The sequence below is a fragment of the Diachasma alloeum genome, unplaced genomic scaffold (genome assembly GCF_001412515.2).
Source record: "Diachasma alloeum isolate Michigan unplaced genomic scaffold, Dall2.0 Dall_scaffold_00181, whole genome shotgun sequence".
Lineage (NCBI taxonomy): Eukaryota > Metazoa > Arthropoda > Insecta > Hymenoptera > Braconidae > Diachasma > Diachasma alloeum.
The window spans coordinates 843,044-847,720 of record NW_021680347.1 but is presented as its reverse complement, the minus strand read 5'-3'; the positions used below and the strand labels follow the sequence as shown (position 1 = coordinate 847,720).

Here is a 4,677-nt window from a genome sequence, read left to right as displayed (position 1 = left end):
TCTGAATGAGTGTCTGGTTTGCATAAAAGCCGGCTGCATAAGTGAATCTAGCTCTCAATTTCGTCTCAATCTGTTCTCGCCGGTATCCGAATCGAACTTTATTCTGTGTGAATTACGAAGAATTGACTAAAGTGACTGGTTTACTGCAAATATTTGAAAATACAATTTTTCTTGCAATCGCTCCATCCGCAGTATATATTTCCGACGCATTCATAGGATGAATAAATGTGCAATATTTCTCCTGGTTTTTACTCAATTACATTCGATAGTATTAACGAAAGAATATACTTGTGTTTGGTATGGTGAATGTGGACCATCAGTGCCCAATAAGCACAATTGTCCATCAAATGATTCAGCTCGGCTGATCAATGACGCCCATGCCGAGGAGAAACTGCGTAGGAGGTGTCCCCATTTCTTCGAAGAAAATGGTAACTTTCCTTGCAATAGTATTTATGCAAGTGAACATTGAGCACGCCATGGCGAAATGAACCGCTTTACATACACTAAACTGTTTCGAAATTGTATTTTTTGTCATGACGGCCGTAGGCAGAGATTCACGGACGCGGAGCGAAGCGGAGCGAAGCGGAGCGTCCGTTAAACGCTGCCTTACGGCCGGAATGACAAAAAAAACTTTTCTGACAAATATGATTGCAGCCCTCGCCTTCGGCTCGTGCTGCAAACCTCATATTCGCCAGAAAAGTCTTTTTCTGTACTGCTTTTCACGATTTCTCGTCTGGGAATTGGTATTACATATTTCCCAAACTCGAAAACTTGAAAATCACTACAGAAAAATATTGTTCCTGGGCTGTTGCGATGGGGTTTTTTACTCGTGTGGCGTTGGCCTGCGAGCCGTAGGCGAGGAGTGGCCAACCACACGAGTAAAAAACCCCATCGCAAGAGGCCGGAAAAATACTATTTCGGTCTAATGACGAAACACACTATTTTCGCCCCAGCGTAGCGTTGATGGGGAGGGAAATCTAACTTTGCGCCTGCCGGGGCGAAAAAAATTTTACTCGATACACGGCCTGAAAAAACTTCATGTCGAACTTTATGACAAACGGCCTTATGACGAAATGCACTGTTTTTTCTACGGCCTTATGACGAAGCATTTTTTCTTATCATGGTGTTCACGAGCGGTTGCTTAGCACGCGCTGCGTGCGTGAAGCGAGGCTTCACGAACTGAGTGAAAAAGTGCACTTTTCAGGCAAGCATCACAAAAAACCTTTCAGTCTTTTGTGAACTTTATTATAATATTTTCTTTCGTCAGTAGAATGTAGGAATAGAGTCATTAAGCGATATCGAGGTACTTTAGCCTTTTTGTTCGTTCAAATCTTTTCGAATGTGTGTAATTGAATGTCTGGGCTTCCATTTGAGCCAATTCGACCCTAGATTACCACCAGTTTTGCAAAAATTCCATCATTCAAAGTGTAAAGGTCTGGATTTGAGTCTACACTTTGAACCGTGAGAAAATACTTTGAAAATTTGAATAAAAAAGGCTATTTTTTAAGGAAGATTCATAAATTAATTGAAATTTTGAATTTTTTAGACATGAATATTTTGTCGTTAATAATTAATGAATAAATAAAGTTTGCATTGTAAAAATCATTGCAATTGAAATTACAATAAAATTTTTGTTCAGTCCTAAAAGCGTGGGGTTCTCAAAAAATTTCCGCTTTTCTCAATATATATTCGTACGCTCGAGCCGTGTTAATTTCTTCCTGTCATCATTATTGGCATTCCCCTTTGCAGATCATCCCTTGACTTGTTGTGACAGTGCCATAATACAAACAATGGACACAAATATGCAACAAGCCGAAGGGATTTACGGTCGTTGTACATCGTGTTTAAGAAACTTATTCCGTTCAATCTGTGACTTCAGTTGTGCACCTGATCAAAGTCGATTTATGGCTGCAACCGAGATTTTGAAATGGGAAGTTGATGGTAGTGAATATATCAATAAAATTGAGGTAATATTATTCAATAACTTTGATAAGTGACAGAGGAAAAAATTGCAACATTTGAATTTTTATAGATATTCCTTGGTGAAGAATTTGCAAATGGTACTTTCAATTCCTGTAGCAGTATAGTTCATCCGGCCAGCGGTAAATTGGCAATGGATCTTGCTTGCGGGCAACATGGTGCGAGCAAATGTACCCCGAAACGGTAAGAATTTCTTTATTTACATATCTGAAAAATTCTGTAAAAATTCTGTTGGGAATTCTATTAGTTTTTGCCGATTTTTAACGATAATTCGGCTACTCTCCCCACGTCTCTTTCTTGAGTATAATAGAAAAATATTTCAAGGGTGTCAATAGAATAACAGGAATTTTTAGTTTGAGAAATTTGATTTTTCCACAAAACCTATTTTATGAGGATTTTCCCCGCAGAAATTTCTAGGAATAAATGAAAAGTATGTGTTCTGTTCGCACTGGATGCATCTGAATGCACGGAGAGAAAAATTCAATAAAAATTACCAGAAAACAACGTAAAAATTACGTTCCAAAACGTAATCTGCGAGCGAAGTAAAATTTAATAAAAAGTGTGAGTCGAAACTTAAATTCAGTAGCGAAGTGGTAAAGCGGTATAAGTCAATTGTGACTATTGACCAGTTTTTAATAAATATCTCGGAATCTAAGGGAGATGGCAAAATTTATGTTAAAACCTTTTTTGTAGAGCCGATTGAGAGCTACAACAAATGTAATTACGAAATTTTCGCTATCTCCGTTAGATTCGGAAATTTTCCTCAAAAACTCAACTGGGAGATAAGTCCACTTGAAATGGTTTACCACTTCGCTACTGAATTGTACGAACCGCCACGTAAATTCTACGATTTGTTCCGTAATTTTCCCCCAACGATTGAAAAATTTTACGGGACGGAACGTAGAAATAACTCACCGGCTTCATAAAAATTGTTGAACCTTGAAGAATTTTTGATTTTGGAGGCATAATAAGTCGGGAAGTTTCTGTGAGATTTTACTTCTTCGGGAAAAATTACGTTCTTGATAATTTCGTTCTTTATTCGGTGATGAACCTGAAATAATTCACTGAACTTTTCAGATTTCTTCTCTTCCATTGCTAAAAAAATTTCCGGAAAACGATTCCCCATTGCGGATTATGTGAATTGTTCCGTAATTTTTACTGAATAATTCTCTCCGTGTGGAGATCAATGACGCAAAGTGAAAAGTTACATTAAAACGTAAAAAACCCCGATACCCCCCTTAAAGTTGCATTAAGTGGTGTACATTCTATAATGTTTGCGTTTATTGAATCCACTGAATAGAAAAATAACAATATATATGTAGTTTGCGCCCGCTGGGACGAAAAATCCGTTTTCTCCCGCAAAGCGGGAGAGAAACGCGTCCTTTGCGCCCGTCGGAACGAAAACACTATATTCAATTTAATTTTAAAATGAATTGCCTTTAGACATAAGGTGGTGAAACGGGTGGTCTCGGACATCTACCTAGTCATCCATATGGTATCCGATTAATTCATCCCAGGATAATTTATCCCACAAATTCATCCCATGACAATTCATCCCAAACAATTTCATCACATTTTTTTATTATTACTGTTTGAATGAAGAATACGCTTGGCTGAAGCGCGTGACTTATCGCATTAATTTTCAAGTTTTGTACTGATTTTGTAAATTGATGCTGTGGTCTATTACGTGTGGCCTATCTGGCAAATGGTAGTTGAGATGGATAAAAATGATTTCACCGCTTTTTTGCAATGTTTCCTGTTAATCCGTTGATCGATTGTGTAAACAATACTAGGAGGGAATCGTGAAGGATCTGATTGATTTTGATGTTGGGTTTAGTGCGTTTTTCTGTGAAAATAAAGCTAATATTTTTCTCTTCCTGAATTATCGTTGTGACTGTGAAAAATTCCATTGGAATTTAATCGAATAATTGGACCTGACAAGTTCTACTTAGGTCTTTCCGTTCAGAACTGGATAGGTCTTGGGAAGCCTCTTCCCAAGTGCTTCCGAGACCTTTCTACCTCTGGTTATGTCCCATTTCAGCTCTCGTTAGGTATAAGCAGGACTTGTATTCAGACTTTCCAAATCCTTGCCGGTCCCCGTAATTCTATGGGCCTATATTAAATCCGGGTTCATATCCCTGTTTACGCATGCGTTATTGAAATAAAAAATGCAATTGTTTTTTTTTAAATCTTGAAAATCGACATTTCATAAAAGGCCGGAGGGGAGACGCATGTATGCGGAGGCTTGAAATTTTTACTCAACAAGGGGAGAAGGTTGCCGAATCGATTCTAGCCACCCTTGTCCCTCCGCTTGCATGCGTTGTCTAAATAAAAAATGAAATTGTTAACAATTCTGACCCTTGTTCCAAGTGAAAACGAAAGTTTTTTATTTCGACATTTCTGGCACCTCCGAGGGTGTCATTGGCATTAGAGGAGTCAATAAATACGGAATCAACATTCACTTGGCGAAAAAATTCGATTTTGGCGAAAGTCGGCTTTTCCGCGGGAAAAATCCAAGATCTGACATTTTGGCCCCCGGTGAAAAAAAAATTGTTTCAGTTTTCACTTTTTCCACATACTTTTGAGTTTTGAATAGCCCGTCGCATAAATTATTGGAATCAACGTTCACTTGGCGTAAAAATTCGATTTTGCTGAAAGTCGACTCCGCTTGGAAAAATCCAAATACCCCCCCCCCCC

At 38.3% G+C, this 4,677-nt stretch overlaps 1 protein-coding gene across 1 annotated transcript in view; it reads left to right on the top strand.

Moving 5' to 3' along the window:
• Positions 1-217: 217 nt before the first annotated feature.
• The window catches only part of LOC107045625 (NPC intracellular cholesterol transporter 1 homolog 1b), a 25,996-nt gene continuing 21,536 nt past the window's right edge, over positions 218-4,677 (top strand). Inside the window, exons 1-4 of the mRNA XM_029126653.1 lie at positions 218-428; positions 1,750-1,967; positions 2,033-2,163; positions 3,424-3,475. Of these exons, the coding sequence (XP_028982486.1) occupies positions 218-428; positions 1,750-1,967; positions 2,033-2,163; positions 3,424-3,475 (612 nt within the window). The remainder of the gene's footprint in view (positions 429-1,749; positions 1,968-2,032; positions 2,164-3,423; positions 3,476-4,677) is intronic.